Below are 24,585 nucleotides of genomic sequence, written 5' to 3'. Positions count from 1 at the left end.
CACATGTGATCCAAGCTATTTGTGTGTAACTCCAAAGGGTTAAAACTGGGAAAGTCATCTCAGGTTCTGCTGAGGCACAAATCAGAGTCACAGGCATTGGTAGGTTAGCATATGTGAGCCAAGGAAGGGGCCCCATTGAGTTTCTAGCATCAGCTCCTCCACACAACCCTATTTTCTCTGCCTAATACACAGAATTTTACTAGAGAAATTGCTATGCTAAAGTATTTAAGAATGACTAGATTTTCAATAGTGTTGGGACACATCCCTTCAAATATGAAGGGTCTGCTCCCTGTCACTCTAGGGTTCCGTTGTCTGAGGACGGCCTTGCTGAAGGGTGTCCCATCAGGAGGAGGTTATTCCCTGCTTTTCTGTGCCTTTGCTACTGTCCTTGGCCTGGGGTGACGGCCCCACCACCCCAGCAGGCGGTCTTTGTGAGTGACAAAGATGGGCTCCTTCCTGGTGGAGTTTGTACAGCTAGAGGACTAAATTATCCTTTAAGAAAACAATCTAGCTGGGCCAACAAGCAGGACAATTCTCAGCCTCAAGTGGAAGTCGGGGAAATGCAAATCAGAACTGAAGTGGTAAACCATTTCCCTACCAGCTCAGCACAGATCCGAGATCCTGAACGCTGTGCAGACGTGGAGCGGAGACCAGGAAAGATGGTGGTGGGGCCAGTTTGTGATGTGCGAGCCACACACACTTGGGGTGCACCTTCCAAGCACCTCATCAAACACCTCACAACGTGCATCGGAAATGCACTCTTAAGTTACTGCATTTTTACGAACCCCGGTTCTGACCCACTAGATTGTTTCAGAATTCATTCACGGCTCACAACCCACACTTGGAGCACCACTGCCCTTGAGGAACTTAGCTTGTGTCAGAAAGTCCATTGCAGCCAGAGGCAGTAGCAACACACTGTGCTCAAGCCCGTGTCCAGACTGTTGGATGGGAAAGTAACTCATGGCTTCGTATAACGAAACACTGTTAAGCAGTAAAAGTTAATGACAGTGACAAGCAATTTACAGGACATAATGGGTCTGGTTGCATTTATGTAAAGTTCAGAAATTTGCAAAACTAATGATAGCTAAAGGACACAAATATGGTAAGCATTTAAAAAGGTAACATTAATCCTAAAACATCAATATCAAAGCACCTATGCACCACAATGTTCATAGCAGCACAATTTACAATAGCCAAGAGTTGGAAGCAACCTAGGTGCCCATCAGTAAATGAGTGGATCAAAAAATTGTGGTACATATACACAATGGAATTCTATGCAGCAGAGAGAAAGGAGCTACTACCTTTGCAACAACATGGATGGAACTGGAAAGCATTATGCTGATGAAATAGGCCAGGTGTTGAAAGACAAATACCATATGATCTCACCTTTAACAGGAAGCTAAACAACAAAACAAACAAGCAGAAAAAAAAAACACACTGAAATAGAGAACAAGGGGACAGTGACCAGAGGGGAGAGGGAAGGGAAGTTAAGGGGAAAAAGGAGGGATTTGCAGGAACAAATAGGAAGGACACAGGGACGAGAACTAAGGGGGGTGGAAATGGGAGGGAGGTGGGGAGCAAGGGGCGGGGGAGGCTGGGATGGGAGAAATAGACAAAAAAACTGTACTTGAAAAATTACTAAATAAAATTTAAAAACAGAAAGAAAAAAAAAGGTAACATTAATCCTGAAAAAATGATTACCCCTGAAAGCAAGAGCAGGAGGCGAGGGACACGGGCATCTCAGAACTGTAGCTTACTTTCTTTCTGACCAAATGGCAGGGATCTGGGTGTTCCTTAAGCTGTGGTCATTTCTCTTGCATATATGTAATGAGTATATTTAATAAAAAACTATGTTAAGTTTAAAAAAAGACTTGAGCTGACAGCAGAAGCCACAATCGTTCATATGCGCTGTGTGGCCTGCAGTGGGCGGTTGGTGGCAGCTGTGTCCTTTGGGGAGGGTGTGCGCTCTGGTCACTATCTTCCCTGCCTAGCACTGCCGGCATCGCATTTGCGGACACTCAGTCCTGTCTGTTCCGACCCGTCCCTTTCCTACACCGGGAAGGCTCCACTCCCCGTGTCTGTGTTCAGACCCTCCTCCTCCTCCTCCGCAGCGGTCGGAGGAAACACGGAACTCCACAGCACGTGGTGAGGTCCTGCTAGGCAGTTCGGGAGAAGGAATAAAGGATGAGCTGGGGTGAAAGGATCAAAGCTGAGAATCTGAGTCTACCCCTTTCCTACCTAACATCTCTACCTAGAAAGCATCCGTTTCCAGTTAAAAAAAAATAGAACTTTGGGAACATTAATAAAACTCTTAAATTATGGCAAATGGGTAACATCCAAAGAAACTGTTGAACACTTAGCTCCTCAGGAAGCATGTGCCAAAATTAAATGTGTGAGATTTCAATTAGGGGAAATGTGTAAAAGAAAATAGGAAGTGGCCAGAGAAGGCTGGGAACCCTTTAGACTGCCTGGCTGGTTTTGAGATTCAGCTGGCCTGCACTCCAAGGACCAGCTAGAGTTTGGAGGCCAAGTCCTTTACTGGAACCGTTCAGTGGCTGTAAACAATCAGCCAGAACATGCTAGGACCTTACCCCTGAATACAACACAAGTGTGAACTGGTCCCCCTGCTGTGTCTGCCTTGCTGGCAGCTTCTCCAGCTTTTATTCCTGGAAGAGCCGTGGGCCACAGTCTAAACAAGGCCTCTTTTATTAAGCTCCTCACATTTGGAAAAATTTTTTGATTTGATTTCACATCCAAAAAACAATCATTTTCAAATTGTACGTATTTTACATACACGTAAAGTGAGGTTGCTGCCCCCCTCAGCCACGCTTTTATTACCCTAAGGCATCAAAGTCCCCACGGAGGAAAAGAACTTCATCCCCCGAGCCACTAAGATAACTGCACCCAAGTCGATGAGAAGCCACCTTCGCAGGGTGCGCGCCCGGCGCCGGGAGCAGCCAAGTGAGCACTCGCCGAAAGGGGCGCCGAAGGTCCAGGCGTCTACCTTGTAGGCACGGAGGGTCTGGCCGGTCCCCTTGTGATGCACGACGTGCTGAGGCTAGGGGCCCGGGGTCGGCGGGCTCCCACCCGGCCGTCCGCCAAAAGGCCACCCTGGGCCCTGTCTGGGGGAACGGGGAGCCGGTTCCCGAGCCCTCGGCGGGGAAGAAATCTCCATCCTCAGCTCCGCGGCTCGGGAACCCCCGGGGTCCTCCGTCCGAGGAACCACGCGCGAAGTCGGGTACCCACAGCCCGTCTTCCCCACCTCCACTTCGACTCAGCTGCAACCGGGACTCTAAGGCCTGTGGGTCAGGTGACGGTGTTTCGTCACGTGGTGAGGCCCGGCGGAAGGGGCGGCCCCGGCGCTAAACGTCATCACGTCGCGCGGCCGCAGCGCCGACGGGGCCGAGACGTGCACGGCGACGGCTCCGGAGTTCTGGGTCCAGGCGGCAGCGGCGGCGGCGGTGGCGGCGGCGCCTGGGCTCCCCCAGCCTAAGCCGCCTGGGCCGCGCCCCGCTCGACCCCAACCCCGCGGGCCGGTGCAGGTGAGCCGACGGGACGACGGCGGTCGGCGTGCTGTCCCCGTCCGCCGGTCGGACCCTGCCTCGCGTCGCCTCTCTGAAGAGACCCCGGAGGGGCTCTCAGCCCGCGGGCACCGAGTGTCGTCCGGGTCGTCCCCCTGTTTCCTCCCCTGGGTTGGAGCCGTTCCGGAAGCGGACCGGTGGTTTCGGAAGTTCTGGGAGGGGTGCTGCTGTCTTCGCCCGAGGAGGGTGCCGCCCAGTGCAGGCCGAGCCCGCGGGACCCCGGGAAGGCTCCACTCCCCGTGTCTGTGTTCAGACCCTCCTCCTCCTCCGCAGCGGCGCCCAAGTTGGTAAACATCGTCAACTTTGGTGAGTCACCCACCTCCTGTTCCTTAACGCGGATTCCCCTGGAGGGGGGTGGGGGTAATGAGAAGGCAGCCGCGAGGATTCGAGATGTCGTTACGGTTGTGACTTCTGGACGCTTATGATTGTTTTCTAGAATCATTTTAGAAAGTTTTGGGTTCTAAATAAGATATAGTCTCTTAATAACCACCTCATTTCATTCTTCAGAAATCGTGGAAGAAAAAAATAGTGTGACGAGAGCTTGTGAAAAATCGAGGAAATACTTGTGTTGATTTTTCTTAATACATAATCTCTCGCCAAGTTCATTTAACTGACGTGTACAAGTGAACTTTGCGAGTGACTGGCTATGGCAGAAAGTTAGTAGTTAGTTTTGATATGTTTCTGCCCTAATAAAGCTCTTCAGTGTAGGAGGGTTTCTACAAATACTGGTTTGCTGATGTTCGTCAGCTAATAATGTAGAGGAGGAAGACGGATCCAGTGAAAGCCCCTAGACAGGCTGGTGTCCAAGGACAGGTTGTGTCCCTTGGTGAGCCTGGGTGTATTTGGAAGTGTTGGTACCTGATTAATTCTCTGCCTGCTTCTTTAGAAAAAACGTTTATTTTCACTGACTCAGGCTTTGACTGCTCTAAGTTGAATGCACAGTTTCTCTTTTCTAATATTTGTTTCCTACACTTACTGTGCATCCACCGGGATAGAAAAGTATGCCAGCAGGCCCCCCCCCCCCCCCGTAAATACTGACCCATTTGACCTGCCGATAGCAGGTCCACGGTACTGGCACAGGCCGTGCAGCAGTGTCGTCATCACTGTTGGGTCATATCTAACAACGGCCTCCTGTGGTCTGCAGGACACAGGTGGTTCCCGTGCATCCAGGACAGCGAGCACCAGTGCCAGGGCACTGCTGGGACTCGGAGATGGGAGATCATCCTTGGGACAGTTAGTGGCCAGACAGTGGTGGTAATGCCAGGAATAGGATGCTCTCTACTCAGATTTTGGTTCTGAGGAGCTTCCTTAATTTGTAAAACTTGAAAATGATCCGTTTCTCCAGGCCTTCAAATGTGTACTGGCCAGTGTGGCTCAGTGAGTTGGGTGTCATCCCTCGAACTGAAGGGTGGCCGGTTCGATTCCCTAGGTTGCTTGCAGGCCAGGTCCCTGGTTGGAGTGAGAGGCAACCAGTTAGTGTTTCTCTTGCACATCAAGGTTTCTATCTTTCTCCCTCCCCTCTCTCTATAAATAAATAAATAATAAAATCTTCAAAAAAGGTAACTATTTGAATATGCTCGCTGTTTTTTCCTCTTATATTTCCAGAATCCAAGAGCCCCTTTCGCCATTTCTCTGCATTGCTTGATGGGAGGCATAATGGCCCCCAGAGACATCATGACGAACACGCACGCCAAATCCATCCTCAACTCGATGAACTCACTCAGGAAGAGCAACACCCTGTGTGACGTGACTCTGAGAGTGGAGCAGAAGGACTTCCCCGCCCATCGGATCGTGCTGGCCGCCTGCAGTGACTACTTCTGTGCCATGTTCACCAGTGAGGTGAGGTACCTGCCCTGGGGGGTCTCCTTTCACCAGTGAAAGTAGATGTTAGACAGGATGGTGGTCGATGGGCAGGATCTGGTCCCTGTCTGCCATCTGCCCGCACCTCAGTTGCTTCTCCTCTAAATTAGGGATAATAATGATACATAATGACATTCAGTTACTGTGTCAGTTATTTGATAAAATGACACACAAGATGCTTAGAACAGTCCTTAGTATGTGGTAACACACACAATATCAGATTTGGGTTTTACTTGTTTTTTATTTTTTTTAACTTTTTTTTCTTTTTTTAAGATTTTATTTATCTTTAGAGGGGAAGGGAAGGAGAGAGGGAGCGAAATATCAATGTATGGTTGCCTCTTGTGCACCCCCTGCTGGGAACTGGCCTGCAACCCAGGCATGTGCCCTGACTGGGAATCGATCCTTGTTCCTCTGGTTCACAGGCCCGTGCTCAATCCACTGAGCTACACCAGCCAGGGCCTTGGTTTTACTTGTTTTTTAATGTTTTCCTGTTTTTCTCCTTGTAGAGTTTAATATTTTAAAGTGAGTGCTAGGGGGAAATCAGGAGGAGGGAAGGACAGAGGAGTGGAGTTCATCCCTCACCCCACCCCATGTAACAGTGCATGAAGCAGGGCAGCCTTCACTCTGCCCATGCGGGTTTTAGAGTAACATCCAGCAAGAGCAGGAGGACTTGGCGGGGCTGTGCAGGTGTGTGGAGCCACATCTGGAAAGGCGCCGGCTCTGGGGATAAGCAGTTAACAAAGAGGGTGAGGAGGAGGTTGGCCTGCCCAGAGAGAAAGTGGTGCTTACAAAGCATGAGGAGAGACTGCTATAGGAGTCTGCGGAACCTTTACAGTGCAGAGTATGGCTGTAGAATACATTATGAAGGGCCCTTAGACCGCTGACCAGCTTGGGGCGCTGTTGGGAAAAATTTTCCAGGCCTAGAGACCTGAAAAAGAGTCTGACAACTCCGCCCTTACCAGTGTTTCTTTCGGGGGCTTACATAGCCCTGCCCTGGGCTGTCCCCCACAACAGCATCCACCCGACAGCTCGGGAGTGGCAGTGGGCTGGGTGTGATGTGCTGGGGGACCAGGCCCGCCGGCTCTGGCCGCGCAGCCTCTTCCTGCTCGGCTCAAGAGAAGCGTCTGTGTCCGCTCCTTTTCTGCACACTCAGACTTTTGCGTGGACTCCTGTGAAAGAGTTCTTTCTTTTTTGTTCTGATCAGTGATTATTTTATGGTCCTTTTCAAAAACTGACATTGGTCACAGAAGTGCCAGCTGGTTTCATCTTTATTTGTAAGAGGAACTATGACTCATAACTCCAAGGAGGTAGCCTACTCCAGATACACCACCAGTGACTCCATAATCCCCAGATCAAGTCAGACCAGTGTCTTCCAAAGTAGCAGGCAACTCAGTTGTACTCAGTGTTACAGCAGAAGGCCCCTTAGATGACCTGTGCGTCCCACCTTGTCGTCACCACATGTAGTCCAGGGACAGGGAAGACGGTGCTGGGGAGTCCTGGAGAGTCTGGAGGCATAACCCCAGGGTCTTCTGCAAGCATGACATCTTTCTAAAATTTCGTGTTTTACCTTAAAAGCTCAGTAGTATACTCATGTAAGTGTCACGGTCTATTGTGTGACATTTCTGTTTTTATATGGAAGCAATGTTTTAAATTATTCACTGGTAAAATTGACATTCCAGGAAAGTGTCACCTCGCTGCGTGCCCTGGGTCACACACAGTTCCTACCCCACTGGAGCGGCTACAAATGCCATGTTTGCTTTACACAAACCAAATGGGAGAGATCATAATTTTTCAAAGGACATGTAGTCAGTTAATATCACTGACATCCTTTCAGGCTCTTGGACATGAAATTCTGCCTTCATCTTGGGGAATTCTCACCACCATTATTTCATACCCTCTGAATTCTCAGCTTTCAGAGAAGGGGAAACCTCACGTTGACATCCAGGGTTTGACGGCCTCCACCATGGAGATCCTGCTAGACTTTGTGTACACGGAGACAGTGCACGTGACAGTGGAGAACGTGCAGGAGCTGCTCCCAGCGGCCTGTCTGCTACAGCTGAAAGGTACACCTGTCACTCTCGTTCACGTGAGGTGGCCCTGGGATGTTTCAAAGGAAGGGTGTCACCTCAGTCAGCCATGTGTGCTGTCCATGGCACAGGGAAGGCTTGAGTGCAGTGGACAGGCCTCTGTTAGCGTGACTGTTTGACTCTTTGGATCACTTACACCGGCTCCGGTCTCAGGGAGAGGGAGGAGCGGGAGGCAGGTGCATTTCCTGCATGTGTGCACACAGCAACCTGCAGGGGAAGGAAAGGAGAAGCCAGTGCTCTTTACTGCCCACTTAGGGCACTGGACAGGCCAGGGGGACCTTTTGTGAAAAACCCTTTGTGCCTTTAACTTTCGAATCATAGAAAGTGTGTAGTAAGACCTTTAATGGACACACAATTAAAAAGTGTAAAGTGAAAGTGCAGAGTTTTCCCAGGATTTGCAGTGAAGCCCCTTCCAGTGCCCAGTCTGCTTTCTCAGCCTCCAGGGATGTGCCTGTTCCGTCCTCGGACGCAGTGTCACCGCGGGCAGAGCATTTGCACCCCTGCGCAGTCACGCAGTCACATCTTACCCTGAGCTTCACAAGTAGGGGAACAGGAGGTAGTTACTCATATCTCCAATTTTTTTTCTGTACTGGAGTCTTTTAGTACAGAAAAGACTTTCTGTACTAGTACAGATTTTTTCTTTATTTTTCAGTTGCAGTTGACATCACATATTATATTAGTGTAAGAGGTACAGCATAGTAGTTACACTTCCATTACTTGTGAGGTAAATTTCCACGTGGAATAGAAAGTAGGTGCATTATGTTGAATTATAATTGGTTTTATAGCTTGACTCCCAAGCGTTTTATAGGCGTTTTTGCTCAATTGTACCGGTGTCCAGGGAAGCAGTGTCTCTTATGGAAGCAGAGGCTGTTGTAAAGGCCTTGCTGGAGGGCAGGTAGCCCAGAGGTAGGGTGTACGGTCCTAGAGCCTGTTGCTTCGGTGCTCAGCCAGGATTTCTCTGATACCGTGTAGAGAAGATGTTGCGATTGAGAGTGGAGACCAGTGCACAGCTGGCCGAGAGCCCTGAAGCTCATGCTCTGTCTGTCCCAGGTGTGAAGCAGGCCTGCTGTGAGTTCCTAGAGAGTCAGCTGGACCCTTCTAACTGCCTGGGGATCAGGGACTTCGCTGAGACCCACAGCTGTGTGGATCTGATGCGGGCTGCGGAGGTGTTTAGCCAGAAGCACTTTCCTGAGGTGGTGCAGCATGAAGAATTCATCCTCCTCAGTCAAGGAGAGGTGGAGAAGCTAATCAAGTGCGATGAAATTCAGGTACAGACTTGGTTTTGTGCTGCAGCTTCTTCAGACTGGGCCATTACAAACCTTGGGAAAAGAAGGTGGAGTTAACCGTCTTTCTGCAGAAGGGCGTCTTTTTTTTTTTTTTTTTTAGATTTATTTATTTTTACAGAGGGGAAGGAGAGAAACATCCATGTGTCATTGCCTGTCATGGGCCCCCTACTGGGGACCTGGCCCACAACCCAGGCTTGTGCCCCGACTGGGAATTGAACCAGCGACACTTTGCAGGCTGGCACTCAGTCCACTGAGCCACACCAGCCAGGGCTGCAGCAGGGTGTCTTAATCAGGTGTACACGTTGGCTCCACAGGCTTCATTAAATGCCCTTGCAAATGACATGCCAGATGTATTTGCATGTTTATGGGAGGGAGTTCACCACCTTCCTGGAAATAATGTATGGTCCCGGCAGTTCAGAGTCACTGCTCTGCAGAGCAGACAAGGCAGAAATTGGGGGGAAGTGGGTTTCTGTGTCGCCCGTTCACCTTACAGACACCTCTCATGAATACCTGTGACATAGCAGCCACTGTGCTGGGTTCTGTGGATCCAGTTCTTGTTTTCAGAGAAGTCACAGGATGGTGGTAGAGATGACAAAAAAACAAAACTAATTTCCGTAGAGTGTAGTGAGAGTAAGGAGCCTGTTCAGAGGAAGGACATTGCGTGGAAGAAAGAGAGTAAACCTGGGCACGAGTTAGATGACGGAGGAAGGGGCGAGGTTGGGGTCCGTGAGCAGGAGCTGGGTCCCGAGTGCCCCACGGTGGACAAGGAAATGGCAGGAAGGACCTGGGACCCCAGCAGTTCGGCAGCCGTCAGTGCTGAGCCCAGCAAGGGAACGTCAGGGCAGCTCGAAGTTGTTCCAGTGCCTCTGCACAATTTTTATGATGTGTGGGTCTTAGGTTGGTGAGAAGTCCAGCCTTGAGCTATTTGGTGTCACGGAGCCCAGGGCCTTCACCTCCAGCTTCCAGGCCTGGCATCTAGTTGGAAGCCAAGTGGTGGACGGAAGTCCACCTGTAGGTTCTGTTTTCCCAGCCAGGAGAAACTTGATTCTCAAGGAAGGTTAAGATTTCCTTTTCTTTTTCTTCTTTTGCACTCCTCGGATAACAATGGAAACTAATTTTAAATTAGTGGATTCCCAGGCATTAGTGGCTTCTCAGTTTAAAGGGCTCCCAACTCTCATCCCTGCTGAACTTTTCTTTCCGGGGTCATCGGGGTGATCCTGACGAACATTATGTGGTCAGATAACCAGACCGCGCGAAACCCTCTCCCAGCTCCGGTTGCTCTTAGATAAAGCCCAGTCTCCGATGCTGTGCTTGGCCCTTGTTTGCCGCTGCAACCGATCTGTTACTGCCCCTCTCCGCCCCATTCACCCACTGCACCAGCCTCCTCTCGTTGCCCAAGCGGCCAGCGCTCCAGGACAGCACCGTTGAACAGAATGTCCTGGGAGGAGAGGGAGGACCTGTGTCTGCTGTGCAGCTCAGTAGCCCCCTGATGTGTGGCCAGTGGGACTGAGAAGCTGGCTTTTGAGTTTAACCTAATTTTAACAAAGGTAAGTGCAGTTGCAGCACGTGGCTGCTGGGCAGTTTGGCTCTGGAGTTTTTGCTTGTGCCCCTTGGTCAGCCTTGGAGGCCTCACCACCCCCCACCCCTCTGCTAAGCACTGCTCATCTGTCAGAGTCAGACTCAGTCTTGCTTCTTCAGGGAGGCCTTCCCCAAGCCATCAGTCGAACCTAGGGAATCTCGTGTTTTTCCGCTTCGTAGCCCCTGTGCGTGTCCTGTGCGGCACATCACGGTGGAACGGGAGGGCTCATGTTCTGGTTGAATGTGACCTCCCCACTGACAAGCATGGTTAATGTCTAACTTGTCGCCACTGTGTGCCTGGCACTTTCTTGGGGTTCAGAGAAGCCATCGAATGTGTGGACATTCTGGAACATTTTCTGTATTCTCAGTTCTTAGGAAAAGTTCACAGAACGGTTTCTTGCTGTAGGTAGTCACACTCTGAAAAGTGTTCGTCAGGATACACTCTGGCTGGTGGGGGGGATATAGGGCTGTCTCTGTTATTGTCCTTGGAAGGTCCTAGGTGTTGTTCTACCTGCTGCTGCTCCAGGGGAATAGTATCAGTTTCTCAGGGTGTCTTATCTTAGCCATTTTGTCACATGTACACTTAGACCTGGGTGGTTATTACATGTATTGTTTCAAATGGCCCAGGGCCTGACACCTGGCAGTGTAGTGACGGAGCGGTGGTGGGGGAGGTCTGGACATCATTGGACATTAGGGGTAGGAGTCACCCCAGTGCCAGCTTTGAATAGGGCAACAGAATCTCTCCCACTTCCTTGGGTTTCAAAGATGACCAGGAAAAAATTCAGGAGTGGGAAAAAGGTTGGCATGAACAACCCGCTTGTGACTGAGGGTTTATTAGGCACTGTCCATCTTAGATATTTTACCCAACTTGACTGCCATCTTCTTCCTGGTTTTAGTGAATTATGTGTGAAAAGACCGTTCTCCTAAGAATCTAGGTGTTTCTGGAAAGTGGGAAATGATGGTGTGGGTGGGGACTAGGAAGGGAGACGTAATCACGGCCACTTTGCAAGCCTGCGCAGTGATCGGCGGGGCAGAGATCTGCGAGGGCGAATGAAGTCGTTCGTTGACAGGTGGATTCTGAAGAGCCAGTCTTCGAGGCCGTCATCAACTGGGTGAAGCACAACAAGAAGGAGCGAGAAGAGTCCCTGCCTGACCTGCTGCAGTATGTCCGGATGCCCCTGCTGACCCCCAGGTACATCACCGACGTCATAGACGCTGAGGTGAGTCACGGGAGACACACAGGACCCCAAACCTTGAGGATCTCCTGTCACTTAATGTTGTGGCCTCACCTCAGTTTTTTTAAGTCATTTTTGGAAACCGACAGCATAGTTACTACGAGCAGCCTCCTGGAACCACAGGGTTTTAGAAACTGGTTTTTATATTAAGAAGTTAATTATCAGTACAACTTAATCATAAATGTCCTGTTTACACTCTGTTCTCTCTGTGTTCTAGCCTTTCATCCGCTGTAGTCTCCAATGCAGGGACCTCGTTGACGAAGCAAAGAAGTTTCATCTGAGGCCTGAACTGCGAAGTCAGATGCAGGGGCCCAGGACGAGGGCTCGCCTAGGTAAGCTGGCACCTCGGCGGGAAACTGCCCCTGCCAGGTGCCATGATGTCGTTGAAAACAACATTCCATGAACAATGCAAAGACCTTGTTTCAGACCTGTTTTTAATCTTATGTTAGACAAGTCACTTTAGCTCTGAGCTTTCTGTCCTGTTTTGCGTCACTGGAGGGTTAAATGAGGTAAAGGGTATGGAAGCATTTCGTTCATTGTCTAGTGTTGCTCCAGTGTATTTGGAGTCTGTGAACTGGGAATTTCTTTGAATGCTGTGCAGCACACGGTGCGCTGCCACCCACCCACCCCCTTTCTGGGTGAGGAAGGAGGAAGCTGCCACGGGTGGATGGCACGGGGTAGGGCAGTGCCCTTGCCGGTGACAGGGACAGTGATGTGACCTACCTTTCTCCTCAGGAGCCAATGAAGTGCTTCTGGTGGTCGGGGGCTTTGGAAGCCAGCAGTCTCCCATCGACGTGGTGGAGAAATATGACCCCAAAACTCAGGAGTGGAGCTTCTTACCAGTGAGTGCGGGCGAAAGCCGTTGTGAAGGAAGAGCTCACTCGTCTCAGTCTCCGGCTCTAGGTCACAAATAGCCCAGAAAAATAGCCCAGCCCTAAACCAGAAAAGCCTGTGACCACACGGTGTTTGTCACAGCAGGGGCATATGTACAGTAGGTACTCACGAAGTAGTTCTCGGCTATTTAGATTAGACTTTGGAAATGCCAGTGGCCCGTGTAAGATGCTACTGTGGCAGCACTTCCCTGAGCTGTCTCACTCCCAGCATGCTTCACTGGCCATGCTCTGTTACCCTGAGCTCGGTGTTAGGTCACACTGAGCACAGAAGTTTTTATCTTTCTCCCCTGGTATGTCTGTTCAGCGGTGAATGAGCAATAATAAATCTGAGAAAACGTGGGACTCTTTCCCTCAGTCCTCCCAACTCTTAGGGTCTTCGAGTCCTGGCCCTTTGATTAACAGTGTGGGAAACCTTCCACTCTGTGGATAGATCTGAGTCTGTAGCCCAGAGGCCTGAGGACGAGAAAGGCGTCAGATACTGGGAAGCGGAAAGCGTCGGAGTGAGGCAGACGGGCAGGAGGCCTGACGTTCTCGCAACTGGCAGACGGCTGGAGAAGACTGAGGCTGTGCCTCTGCCTGAGGGGTTCCTGCTGGCCAGTGAGAAAGCCAAGTGCAGACAGAAATGGGAAGGAGAGCCAGAGGGTGGGGGCCTGCCTGGCTCAAGTGCTCTGTGCCTCTTCTCTCCTGGCTCCATAGAGCATCACTCGGAAGAGACGTTATGTGGCCTCTGTGTCTCTGCATGACCGGATCTATGTCATTGGCGGATACGATGGCCGTTCCCGCCTCAGTTCAGTGGAGTGTCTAGACTACACGGCAGATGAGGATGGGGTCTGGTACTCCGTTGCCCCGATGAACGTCCGGCGAGGCCTAGCTGGCGCCACCACCCTGGGAGGTAGGCTTGGTGTGTTGGGCAGTGCTTCCACTGTCATGGCTGAATCAGGGGTCATCCCTCCTGGTTGTCTAGCAGAAGCATGAAATGGGGGCACTGGTGAGGTCAGTATTCCTTTTGCTTTGGAAACAGCCGTATTATCAAAGCTGTTTAGTTGTCATGGCGCTTCAGTGCCAGCAGCTTGGTAGATCAGGTTGCAACGTGGTGTGGGGGAAGTTGGCTTTTGGACTTCTCTGAATTGCGCTGCTCTTTGAGGACTTTGATTCCATCCAGCCCCACTGTTTCACGTCTTGACTGTGTTTCATCTTTACTGATAAGATTTAACCCCATAGAAACACTTTGTTTTTGCTCCCAAACATTTGGAGGACTTGTGGGGAATTGGTGGAAAAGAGAGTTATCAGAGATCTCTCCTCCTCTAACAGTCTGTCATGTGTTCATTCTGAGCAGATATGATCTATGTCTCTGGAGGTTTTGATGGCAGCAGGCGTCACACCAGTATGGAGCGCTATGACCCCAACATTGACCAGTGGAGCATGCTGGGAGATATGCAGACAGCCCGGGAAGGCGCTGGGCTGGTGGTGGCCGGTGGAGTGATCTATTGTCTAGGTACTGAGTTGGGGAGGCAGGGATGGGAGAGGACGGAAGGGTGGCAGCCTTTGTGGGGGTTGGGCGTTCCTTTTTACCAGAATTAAGTTCATGAGTGGCCTTGAACTAAAACCCTGGTCTATTCGTTGTTCCATAAACTGGGATTATCTTTTCAAGGAAGCAGAACGTATCGGGATGCTGTCACGTTTTTCTTTGGATTACTGGAACGTTTGAGGGAGAGCTGAGGTTAAAGCACTCAGAGAAAGGCAGACTGGGAATCGGTGTCCGGATTTGTCCTTCTTTCTGGAATGGCCTCTACTTTGTGTTTCAGGAGGATACGATGGACTGAATATCTTAAATTCAGTTGAGAAATACGATCCCCATACAGGACACTGGACCAACGTGACACCAATGGCCACCAAACGCTCTGGTAAGGCCCATCAGATCTAAGGGACCGGACAGTACGGCTGTCTGTCACATGTCTGCTTGTGCAGTGGTGGCACTGTCACAGGACAGAGCCCATCAGAGTTGTATTTCCTCCTCACTTCGACTCCAGTGAAACATGAGTCACATTCCATTCTTCTCCTTGCCTGGTTCCCCTAGCATCTTGTGAAGACAACTTAAACTTCCAAATGGAGTGTACACTTGAGGGCAGAAGCCTTCTTCTTTCATTCATTTTTATGTCCTTGTTCCCTCCTTGCATTAAAAATTTTTTTACTGATTTTTGGGGGAAGAGAGAAAAAAACATGGATCTGTGGTTCCCCTTATTTACTTATTCATTGGTTGATGCCTAGTGCCCCGACTGGGGATCGGACCCACCACTTTGGCACATCCAGATGGTGCTCTACCCAGCTGAACCACCCAGTCAGAGCCCTGCCTGCGTTGTCATACCTGGCAGAGGCTCTGGCAGCACTCATCCAGCACACGTTACATGGAAGAGTGCTGACAGGGCCCGACACACCTGCAGGTGCTTCCTGAGGTGGAGGAGCTGGGCTCCAGGTCAGAGAGCACGTGCTGTTCTAAGTCACCTTCTCTGGGTAAAAACGACTCCAGAACGTCAGTCACAGCCTCTCCCTTCCACCTTCACTGCCTCCTTTTTTCATCCTTTTCTACTGATGAAGAGGGTCGGGGTCTGAATTGATGAGTGGAAGCGAGAACCATTTTGATTTTTCTTTCCTCATTTCAACTCCCACCAGGTTTACAGATGGAATAGCCTGTGCTGGATCAACCACGTCAGCCCTGTCTGGCTCTAGTGTGCATCCCTGAGCCCCCCAGGAAGTCAGCCAGCCCTCAGTGACTACATGTTCTTTCTAGAACTCAGGCCCTCACTTCAGTATTAGTAACTTCCTGCACCTTTTTCCTCAGGTGCAGGAGTAGCCCTGCTGAATGACCATATTTACGTGGTGGGGGGATTTGATGGCACAGCCCACCTTTCTTCCGTTGAAGCGTACAACATCCGCACTGATTCCTGGACAGCTGTCACCTGCATGACCACCCCACGATGCTATGTGGGGGCCACAGTGCTTCGGGGCAGACTTTATGCAATTGCAGGGTGAGGACTAAAAACCAGGCTGGAGCCCTCATGCAGTGGGACAGTGTGGTTCGATCCTCACTGTTGGGTGGACGCAGGGTGTAGGTCAGGGGAGGTGTCTCCGTGGCATCCTCAGTGTGGGACACGTAAGGAGAGGGACAGAACGCTCATTTCCCGCTTTTGCTTCTTCCCCACTCAGCTATGACGGGAACTCCCTGCTGAGCAGTATCGAGTGCTACGACCCCATCATCGACAGCTGGGAAGTGGTGACGTCCATGGGGACCCAGCGCTGTGATGCCGGCGTGTGTGTTCTCCGAGAGAAGTGACCCTTGTTGGAAACCATTCAAAGCGAGTGACCAGTCCAGGGGCCAGTTGGCGGGAGAATCGAGATGGTTCCCAGAATGTCTACTTCCTGCTGTACTCAGGGTGATTACAAGCACCGGTGTCGTGATGACACCGGTCCTTATTTGACACACACTGCCCCTTATGCTGGTACTTGTCCCCGAGTAGGGTGGGAGACGCTCACTCATGGGAAGAGATGCACTCTGAGTGGGTGTGAGAGGCCAGGCCCTCTCCTGGTCTAGACAGCACTTCCTGGCTGTTCCCAGTTTACCGTGTGCTCGGGAGGGTTTATACATTGTGCCTCGTTGTGTTGCTGAGGATGAAGGTGAATATGACCTGCTAGATGCGGGTAGTATCTGGCCTCTGTCTGGATTGGTAGGGTGCCAGCTTGAGTCAGTTTGATAAAACCCGAGCATTGTTTTCCAGATAAAAATATCTTTCCTAGTCTGCAGATAGTTGGTGGCAACATAGTTCCACCCTGGAGGGAAACAAAGGGAAGAGTCCTGTGGAAGCTGAGGGGCTTGGGAGACATCTGTGCGACACCCCCGTGTGGGCAGGGCTACTGCCTCAGAACTGGGTTTGGAGTAAGTGAAGTACAGTGGGGCCCTGGTTCTCAAACGTAGTTGCTTCTGGAAGATGGTTCGAGAAGCAATTCTGTTAGAAAACTGAATCACACAGCTGACTGACCATACAGACATCAGCATGAAAGGACTTTCTGGGTTGAGAACCAAAGTTTTGTTTGACAACCAAGATGTTTTTTCCGTGAACAGCTTGGTCAGGAATTGAACTGTTTGGGATGGGAGGCATTTGAGAGCCAAAGTTTGGCTGTAACCTGAATTTGATGACATGTCACCTGGAAGGCTGAGGAGGGCAGTTATTTGAAGGGTCTTCAGATTTCCTGGGTTTTTCTGGACTGCAGTGTGGCTCCTCTTGGCACTGGAGCCTGTGCAAGAAAACAGAACAAGCCTCAGGTGGGCAGAGGTGGAGTCGGGGGGACAGTAGAAGTACCCAAGATTTCATAATCGCCCTATTCCCTGCCAGGCACAGCAGGGTTCTCCTCAGGTGAGTGAGAGGCTTCTTTTGTTGAATCAGACATGGTGCTGCTGTTATATTGCCATAGTATTTATTTTGGGAAGGGGTAGGGGTGCAGCAGCCTGGAAGTTCAGTTACCTGGTATTGCCCTGTCCTCTTAAAGGTACACTTACGCTATGGGTGGTTTTTACTGCTGTTTGGTACATTTTGTCCTTTTCCTACTATAGGATTCCCATATCTGTGTCCTGAGGGTGAACCACGTTCATCCCAGCACAGAATAATCAAAGGGCAACCAAAACCCGCGTGTCGGTCCAGGACCTGCTCTGCCCAGTCCTGAGCCACACTCAGGGCTGCCCTGCACTGTGCAGTGAAATTCTTGCTTTGTGGGTCCTGGGAGTGTGGGAACGTGACAACCTAAACAAACGAGGAGGCACTTTCCCTTTACTTTGAAATTCCATTCTTTCTCTCCCTGAATTTAAGTGACCTAAAGAGTTTGTTTCCTTTGTATTTTTTTAAGAAAACATTAAAAATCATTTGTGTAAAATGCCTTAAGAGAGTTTGTGACGAACCAGCACTGCCCGCAGACAGCTGGGAGACCAGGCATAGGGAGCAGCTGTGGGTGCCGACTCTTCAACCTGTTCACCTCGTGTCTGCCACATAGCTCCACTGCTTCTCTGTTCCACATGGGTATGAGGTAGCACCTCTTTACCACTGGAGATTCACCAGTGAATCCTTTACCTGAATCTGCCATATTCTCTGACGACTCACTTGGAGTGCCCTTAAAAACCTAAAGGGAATCAAGAAGAGGCTCATTTTAACACCCGCTTGAACTTTGGGGTTTTAGTCATCCAAACCCTTCTACTTGCTTCAGTTTATGGCCCATGAAAGAGCTATGCAGAAGGCCTGCCAAACTGCAAAGAAAAACATTCCCAGAGCAGGGGAAGGGGAGCCAGAGAGGAATTTCTGTGAGCAGGGCACTGCCTGCTGGGGACGCGGCAGCTCCTGGAGGGCAGCGAAGGTGGCCCCTGGGGAGTTTCAGCCCAGATTACAGAATCTGCACTTGTGGGGATGCACACGCCTTGGCTCTGCCCCGCTCTTCCGTTAGATTGGCCGCTAACGGACAGCCAATCACGTGGTGTCCAGCCTTGAAAAGCCCTCCCTTCCCTCGTGTGCTGACGTTTGATGAGCTGCGGTCTGCGACGCCGGGCTGTCTCAGCTGTTCCAGACCCTGCCCTCCTACCCACTCCGCCTGTGGCCTCGCGTAGCGGCCGCCTCCCGGCGCCCAGCCCCTCCCTCTGTCCCGTCGCCTTCCCTGGCACTGGCCCCTGCAGTGTCCTACACCGCACATTTCCGGGAAGCGGGAGGTGGTTTCTGGTACGAAGTTGCAAGTTCCTGCCTGGGCCACAGCGTCTGCCAAGCACCGCACCGCCCTCCGCGGCTCCCTATTCTCTTCCTCCCAGAGGTAGTCTTCCTCTCCCCACAAACCCCGGTCCCCCGTCATGCCCGCTCCTGTGTTGCCTTCCCGCCCTTGCACTTGTGCCCAGTTGTCTGTCACACACTGTTTCGCTGTGTCACCTTCGGGGCCGAGGGCTGGCATGTGACGGGCGCCCACCGACCTCCGGGTCTCTGCCAGAGAGACGAGGACTTGCGGAGGGGCCGTGGCCTACGACTCTGGAGCTCGGCTCTACGTGGTGACAACCGAGTCTGGCTGGGTCTGTGCACCCTAGCGAGCCACCTCCGACCGAGACCTTCCTCGCTGCGCCCTGCGGGGACCTTGGGAGGGAGGTCCCAAAGACCCGGAGCACGGTTTCCACAGCGCGCCTGCGCTGGTTAGAACAGTCGCTGTCAGCCCTACCGGAGCGGCCCCCTGCAGGAGCCCGGGGTCTGACCCGAGTGCTGTACTGTCGCCTCAGGAACGTCCCTTGCACCCCGGCCTGAACTCGGGTCTCAGGAAACAAGGGACTCAAGCTGTACTTGAACGACTCAACAATCAGAGAGGCCTGGTGACCTGGTGAGCGTGGAGAGGATTTGTCGGCGCCTGGCGTCAGCCAGCTTTGTGACCCCGTCACAAAGCTGGCTGACGCCAGACCCTCTGGGGACTCCGTGCGCGCGCCAGCGCCTGCCTGAGCGGAGTACAGTCCAGCTCAGGGCCGTGGGCGCCTGCGCAAAAGGTCGTGGCTACCCGCTCCGCCCCTTCCGAGACCCGCGCCGGCGCAGTCGGACCAGACCGAGCTGCGCCTGCGCGGTCCGAGTCCCTGATAGTGGCGGCGGCAATGGAGCCTGCGGCGCCTCCGAACGAGCTGGTGTCCGCGGAGGGCCGGAACCGGAAAGCGGTGCTGTGCCAGCGTTGCGGCTCGCGCGTATTGCAGCCAGGGACCGCACTCTTCTCCCGCCGACAGGTAGGGCGACCTGGCGCGGCCGCAGCCTCAGGGCCTGGGGATCAGTTTCTCTTGGCTCCAAGACCCCGATCTTAATTCCTCTCCTGGTTCCATCACCAGGAGGGAGAAAGTGGAGGAGACAGCGTGGTTTTGGTCAACTTGCCACAGGGAAGTGTGGAGTTCACTCTGTTTCACCCTCAACTGCGTGCGGGCTTGTCACCCGTATTCCCCACAGGCTCCACCCTGATGGCCTCACGGGCTCCATGGAAGACAGGGACGCACAGTACAGGGGGGCCAGCGGTGTCCTTCCCGCACTCGGGGCATTCGTGCTGCTTTCCCCGCTAGGCCGCGTGTCCGCAGGCAGGTGTCCTAGCGCTGCCTCAGAGGTGCGTCCTCTCCCGAGCCTGCCTGAGGCAGAGGATCCAGATCCTGAGCCTGGACAAGCCCTGGGGGGTTCGCATGGGGCGGGGGGGGGGGCGAGGGGGCGGGCGTGAGCTGCACCTCTGGGTGGAGGACTGGTGCAGACCTTGTGGGCTTGTTGTGAAAGCACCGGAAGTACTCACCGACCTGGACGCTACAAACACACCAACAGAGGTTTACTCTGCTGTAGCAGTTTTTACTCTAGTCTGTGTCGTAGCAGACTTGCCAAGTTTTCTGCAAAGAAAATACGCTTGAAAAAGCAAACGGGGGCTTCAAGAGAATCTCGCCGAGTCGTGTCTCCCTGTCTCTGAGGAGACGGTCCTGCGTTAGGGGTCCAGGTGGGTCCTGAAAGCAGTCAGTCCACTTGGCCAGGGGGGTGTCTGCCTCAAGTTAGACAAGACTCTTGATTTCCAGCCCATTGTCTGTGCGGAACCCTCCTCATTCCGGATGCGCCCCCGCAGTAATCCTGGGCATCGCAGCCAGAGGCCAAGACGCTGCTGCTCAGATCACGTATGTGCGTGTGTCCGTGTGTGGTCCTGGGGGGGGGGTCTGGCTTGCAGAATTTAAATACGGAGTGGGCAGAACAGGTTTGCAGCTGTAACATAAATAAATGCTGCAGTAATTAATATGCAATAACTCAGGCGTCCGCTCTGTGTTTCATGCCCACACAACTGGGAACCTATTTGTTTTGCCCACCCTGGGAGGTGGGACTTGGAGAACCAGAGGGACCCACAAGGTAAGGGGCAGTGAGGAGAGATCTGCCACCCCTTTGCTGGGCACTTTCTGAGGGTGGGAGCTCAGGCCCTCCCTGATTTTCTCCCCTGAGGGGTGGCCAGGGTGTGACTTCACCCGGCAGTAGAGGGGATGGGCCGGAATACTTGTAGGAGCAGAGGCCCACAGAAAGTCACAGCAGCTTACCCCTCACTCTCTCTGCCTGCTCCCACTGTCACTGAAGGAGAGACAAAGCCTCAGGGACTCACTGCACGGCAGGTGAGGCAAACAGTGAGAAAGAGGGCGGAGTAACCAGGGGGACAGTGGTGCTTTGCTGTGTCCTCAGATGCTCCCCTGGTGACGCAGCACAGACACCTGTTCTCATAGGCCAAGTTCCTGGAGGACAGGGGCAGGAACTTTCCTGGTAGGGCGCCTCCCCCTCGTCAGGGTTACCACACCTGCCTCCCTGGAAGGAGAAAGGGAGGAAGAGAAACATCAGTGTGTGATTGCCTCTCTCATGTCCCCCACGGGGGACCTGGTCCACAACCCAGGAATGTGCCCCGCCTGGGAATTGTACCGGCGACCCTTCGGTTCATAGGGTCACACTAGTCCACTGGGCCAAACCAGCAAGGGTGCATGTTTTTAAATATTTAAAAAACATTCTGCTTTTATTGGGATGGCCAGTGGCAGACTAGCACCCAGAGGCCATACTGGCTTGGGAAGAGTCTGGGGCTGTGGGAAGTGCACGACTGGGCGGGGCGGGTAGGGAATGGCAGAAGGCCAGGCGCTGCGGCTGGTGTACTTTGTGGTAGTCTGGGGCAGTATTCCACATTTGAGAACTCAGTTTTCCTTTTTAATGTTTCTTACAAGATGACTCCAGCACATTCACAACAGTGATGGAATAGAGCAAAGGCAGACGCCCCGCATGTGTCGTTTCCACAAACACCTGAGTTCTGCGCTCTGTCATCGCTGTCCCAGGCACTGGGGACTTGGTTGTTGGGCCAGAAGGGGCTCTCATTCCCATGGAGGAGAGCCATGGGAAATTGCTAAGCCAGTAAACTAATAAAACGGTTTTAGAGGATGACAAGCAAAAAATAAAGAGGGGATGGCAAAGGAAATTCTGGGAGAGATGAATGTGCTCATCATCTCGATCATGGTGATGTGCCTGAGTGTATCAACGTGTACTGTAAATACATGCAGCATGCAACATGTCAGCCTCAGTAAAGGTGCTTTCAAAAACAAAGGCGTCCTGGCCGGGTAGGTTAGAGTGTCGTCCCCATACACCAAGATTGTGGGCTGGTCAGAGCACGTACAGGATCAACTGATGAGGCACGAACAAATCTGTGTGTGTGTGTGTGTGTGTGTGTCTCCCTAAAATCCATGATTTTTAAAAAGCAAATAAATTATAACAATACCATGGGCAATATGGGACGTCAGTTCAGATCCTTTGGTTAGGGCAGACGACCTGAGGTGGTCACTTTGGAGCTGAATGTGGAGAAGGAACTGCCCGGCTGCGACCTGAGGGCAGAGCACAGAACCTGTGTCCGAAGGAGGCCTGAAGGCCACTGGGGCCTGGAAGCCCAAGGTCAGGATGGCAGTGAAGCCCCGTCACCACCACAGCTGGTCACAGTCCCCCTCCCTGTCTCCTAAGAGTCAGGGCACAGGCTGCAGGCAACAGAGGAGCAGCCTGCAGCAGAGTCAGGCCTGCGCTTTTGGTCTCTGCGAGGACCGCGCCCAGAAGGGGTGCTGGCGCCGTGGACGCTCAGCGTGGCATTCGTGTGTTCTCTCCCCTGCAGCTCTTCCTTCCATCCATGAGAAAGAAGCCCGCCCTGGCCGACGGCGGCAGTCCCGATGGCGACCTCCTGCAGGAGCATTGGCTGGTGGACGACATGTTCACCTTCGAGAATGTTGGCTTCACCAAGGACGTGGGCAACGTCAAGTTCCTGGTCTGTGCAGACTGTGAAATCGGGCCCATCGGCTGGCATTGCCTAGATGACAAGAACAGTTTCTACGTGGCCTTGGAACGCGTTTCCCATGAGTAGCGGAGAGGAGGGGGCTCAGCCCCTCCTAGTGTGAGAGCTGCTTGTCACCAGAGCCAGTGTTGGCTGGTGGGACAGTCCTGCTGCTACTTCTCTATCCCAATTACAGTGTTGCGCGTCCAGGCGGACGTGCAGAGGCTAACGCTCTGCCCGCTTCCTCGGCCTCGCTCACTTTACGTCACAGTGTCCCTGAGCGCCCCTTCCCGCGGTTCCGGACCAGGGCGTTTCTCAGGTGTCCTGTCCTCCCTGTGCCCTGCTAGGCTCTCCTTGGCCCCAGAGCTCCCTGGCTTCCTGTTCTAGAAGAGCAGGCAGTCATCAGCCTTTTAGCCAGGATAACACATGACAGAGATGCTCTCAGAGTTTAGCATTTACAAGCTTTTGTATTTAAACCATGAATCAGGAACACTTTGAACACACCTCCCATACCAGGTGTGAGGGTTCTGCTCTGGGCTGATGGGGCTGTTTGCCAGGCTTCCGGAGCTGCAGGGGAGGAGGGACACATACAGGAGGGACAGGCACTTGCAGGACACTCAGGCGTTTGTGGGTTTGCCTTCTCTGCACACGTTCGTGCTTCCTTTGCTGTTGGTAGAGACTTCCTCGGTGGATGCTGTTGTCAGCTACTGAACCCGCTAGGCCTGCTTCTCACAGAGTATTGGTCCTTTGGAATCTCTCTGCCAGCCCTGAACAGATGTTCCTTCAGCTGTGGGGCCGCTGAAGGGGCCGGAGTGGGCAGTATTGCAAACTTCTCTGACTTTACTGGGACTTTCTGCTGTTCTGTCCTTTCTCTTCTGGAATGAATTACCTCGAGTGGTCTGCGTGAGCAGGTTCTGGTGTCCCCTCATCACCCACCTCAGATCCAGGAGACCTGTACCTGCCACCAGACACACTAGCGACCTGGCTTGCTGTGGCCCTGCTCCCCACGGCCCCCCACCAACATGCGGGCCTGGGGCTGGGCTTTGCAACCAGCCTATGCCCTCCCTGCCCAGTCAGAGCTCCAGGGGCTCCTGCGCAAAGGAGAGACCTGTTCTAGACCAGCAGCCCTGTGGCTAAGACTTGGCATCTGCAGAACAGCTGTGGAAACTGTCCACTCGGGTCGGAAGGCACAAAGCCACGCAGATGCCTCCGGGGGTGACGGGCCCATCTGGGCACAGCCAGACCCAGGCCAGACTCTCCTAAAACAAGGCTTTGGCTTCTTACATGGGAAGTAGTACACATTTGTTGCAGGTAAATACAAAAATGGATATAAACATTTTTAATCCCTCATATTTGCACCATCCAGAGGTTGCCAATAGTAATGTGGTATAAGTCTTTAACGCTCTTCTACATGTGTGTACACGTGGTTTTGTGAAGCAAATACGGGCCCGTGCTGTCCTCATACAGCACTCCTGTCCGTGGCGTCAGTGTTCTGCTGTGTTCCTCTGCACATGTGAACAGTCCAACTGCTGCCACCCCCGGGTCCTTAGAAGCAGTGGCCGTGGCGTGCAGCTGTGGCCTGTCCTCGTGGTCCGTCACTAGGAGTTGGGGTGCAGGGGGTACGTGTGTCCACGCCCCTTAGAAACAGCCTCCCGCCTCAGAGCACTCGCTGCTCTGAGCTTTCCCTGCCCTGGGTGTCGTGGTTAAAGAACATTTGCCACTTTAATAGGGAAAACAAATGGTGTCTCCTTGCTTCGATTTGCATTTGTTATTTCTAATGAAATTTTATATACTTTCTGATTATTTGTATCTTTTTTGAGAACTTCCAAACATTGTTGCTGGCAGCCGGAAGTATTCTGTGTTTTCAGTCTGACTTAGAGAAATAAAGGTGCTGAGCAGTGGACACAAGATCCCTGAACGTCCTTGGGGAGAATAATGGGAAAACGCAGAGGCAGCCTGAGCCCTGCTCTGCCTGTCTCCCATTCCAGTCTCCCTGACGCCCTGGGAGTACACCCACACCCTGCGTGGGGCTGTGGGCCTTCTCCCTCCCCAGCCTGTGTCTCCTGAGTCCAGCCATGGGATGTCGGGGGCCGGCCCCAGTACTCAGGGGCTCAGGACCCCAGCTCAGTGCACTCATATCTGTGGGGGACCCCATGCAGCCCTGACCTTCACCCAGTCACGGGGGTGTGAGTCCGGTAGAGGTTCTGGTGCAAGCCGAGGAAGCT

The 24,585-nt window shown here is 52.5% G+C and overlaps 2 protein-coding genes and 1 long non-coding RNA gene across 5 annotated transcripts; 2 read left to right on the top strand and 1 right to left on the bottom strand.

Annotated features, from left to right (window-relative positions):
- The first annotated feature begins 3,425 nt into the window (after window positions 1–3,425).
- KLHL12 (kelch like family member 12) lies at window positions 3,426–17,443 on the top strand. The gene is made up of 12 exons (XM_037160921.2): window positions 3,426–3,887; window positions 5,187–5,420; window positions 7,351–7,504; window positions 8,579–8,796; window positions 11,463–11,612; window positions 11,845–11,959; window positions 12,363–12,469; window positions 13,217–13,412; window positions 13,857–14,015; window positions 14,326–14,424; window positions 15,360–15,546; window positions 15,725–17,443. Exons 2-12 carry the CDS (start codon window positions 5,226–5,228, stop codon window positions 15,849–15,851), a joined length of 1,707 nt encoding a protein of 568 aa, XP_037016816.1. The 5' UTR covers window positions 3,426–3,887; window positions 5,187–5,225; the 3' UTR covers window positions 15,852–17,443.
- Window positions 16,733–18,824, bottom strand: LOC128626574 (uncharacterized). The gene is made up of 3 exons (XR_008390530.1): window positions 18,459–18,824; window positions 17,638–17,686; window positions 16,733–16,810 (listed from the first exon to the last, which is right to left on the bottom strand). It is a non-coding gene; the product is annotated as an uncharacterized LOC128626574 (long non-coding RNA).
- Window positions 18,825–18,931: 107 nt separating this feature from the next.
- RABIF (RAB interacting factor) lies at window positions 18,932–24,160 on the top strand. Of its 3 annotated transcripts, none has more exons than XM_053659522.1 (3): window positions 18,932–19,298; window positions 20,112–20,207; window positions 22,205–24,160. In XM_053659522.1, exons 1-3 carry the CDS (start codon window positions 19,173–19,175, stop codon window positions 22,448–22,450), a joined length of 468 nt encoding a protein of 155 aa, XP_053515497.1. In that variant the 5' UTR covers window positions 18,932–19,172; the 3' UTR covers window positions 22,451–24,160. The 3 variants fall into 3 exon arrangements, with proteins under 3 accessions (XP_053515497.1, XP_053515498.1, XP_053515499.1); XM_053659524.1 differs by lacking the exon at window positions 18,932–19,298 and adding an exon at window positions 19,794–20,035; XM_053659523.1 differs by lacking the exon at window positions 20,112–20,207.
- The last annotated feature ends 425 nt before the right edge of the window (window positions 24,161–24,585 follow it).

The sequence above is a fragment of the Artibeus jamaicensis genome, unplaced genomic scaffold (genome assembly GCF_021234435.1).
Source record: "Artibeus jamaicensis isolate MK-2021 breed Jamaican fruit bat unplaced genomic scaffold, CSHL_Jam_final scaffold_754, whole genome shotgun sequence".
NCBI classification, from domain to species: Eukaryota; Metazoa; Chordata; class Mammalia; order Chiroptera; family Phyllostomidae; genus Artibeus; species Artibeus jamaicensis.
The sequence above is the reverse complement of the archived record's forward strand: the minus strand, read 5'-3'. Positions and strand labels throughout refer to the sequence as shown.